Genomic DNA, 1,368 nt, shown 5'->3' with positions numbered 1-1,368 from the left:
ATGAAGATGAGGAAGATGATGATGAAGATGAAGATATGAAGATGAGGAAGATGATGATGAAGATGAAGATGAGGAGGAAGATGAGGAAGAGGAGGATGAAGATGATGATGAAGATGAGGAGGAGGATGAGGAAGATGAAGATGAGGAAGATGATGATGAAGATGAGGAGGAGGAAGATGAGGAAGAGGAGGATGAAGATGATGATGATGAAGATGAGGAGATGAGGAAGAGGAGGATGAAGATGATGATGAAGATGAGGAGGAGGATGAGGAAGATGAAGATGAGGAAGATGATGATGAAGATGAGGAGGAGGAAGATGAGGAAGAGGAGGATGAAGATGATGATGAAGATGAGGAGGAGGATGAGGAAGATGAAGATGAGGAAGATGATGAAGATGAGGAGGATGAGGAAGATGAGGAGGAGGACGAAGGGGATGTCGATGACGATGATGATGATGATGGTGACGACGAGGAGGAGGAGGAGGAGGGGGGTGACGATGATGATGATGAGGACGAAGGGGATGAGGAGGACGAGGGGGAGGAAGACAACGATGAGGGGGAGCAGGATGATGACAATGACGAGGAGGAGGAGGAGGGGGACGAGGAGGATGATGAGGACAATGAGGATGAGGAGGAGGAAGGTGAGGAGGAGGAAGATGAGGAGGAAGATGAGGAGGAGGAAGATGAGGAAGAGGAGGATGAAGATGATGATGATGAAGATGAGGAGGAGGATGAGGAAGATGAAGATGAGGAAGATGATGATGAAGATGAGGAGGAGGATGAGGAAGATGAAGATGAGGAAGATGATGATGAAGATGAGGAGGAGGATGAGGAAGATGAAGATGAGGAAGATGATGATGAAGATGAGGAGGAGGATGAGGAAGATGAAGATGAGGAAGATGATGATGAAGATGAGGAGGAGGATGAGGAAGATGAAGATGAGGAAGATGATGATGAAGATGAGGAGGAGGATGAGGAAGATGAAGATGAGGAAGATGATGATGAAGATGAGGAGGAGGATGAGGAAGATGAAGATGAGGAAGATGATGAGGACGATGAGGATGATGAGGATGGCGAGGATGAGGATGACGATGACGACGATGACGACGATGACGATGAGGATGATGACGACGATGAGGATGACGATGACGATGAGGATGATGACGATGATGACGATGAGGATGAGGATGACAATGAGGATGATGAGGATGAGGATGACGATGACGACGATGACGATGAGGATGATGAGGATGATGGCGATGACGATGATGACGATGACGATGAGGATGATGACGATGAGGATGATGAGGATGCCGAGGATGACGATGAGGATGACGACGATGACGATGAGGATGCCGAGGATGATGCC

At 47.8% G+C, this 1,368-nt stretch overlaps 1 protein-coding gene across 1 annotated transcript; it reads left to right on the top strand.

Moving 5' to 3' along the window:
- Window positions 1-517: 517 nt before the first annotated feature.
- LOC104621104 (prostatic spermine-binding protein-like) lies at window positions 518-1,353 on the top strand (the record flags this gene model as incomplete). The annotated part of the gene is made up of 3 exons (XM_010287500.1): window positions 518-684; window positions 877-972; window positions 1,039-1,353. Coding segments are annotated over 3 exons (578 nt in total), but the record flags the coding sequence as incomplete, so codon positions are not given.
- Between the last annotated feature and the right edge of the window lie 15 nt (window positions 1,354-1,368).

This window comes from Phaethon lepturus, unplaced genomic scaffold (assembly GCF_000687285.1).
Source record: "Phaethon lepturus isolate BGI_N335 unplaced genomic scaffold, ASM68728v1 scaffold45445, whole genome shotgun sequence".
Classification (NCBI taxonomy): Eukaryota; Metazoa; Chordata; class Aves; order Phaethontiformes; family Phaethontidae; genus Phaethon; species Phaethon lepturus.
Note: the sequence above shows the minus strand (reverse complement) of the source record. Positions and strands in the feature narration are given on the sequence as shown.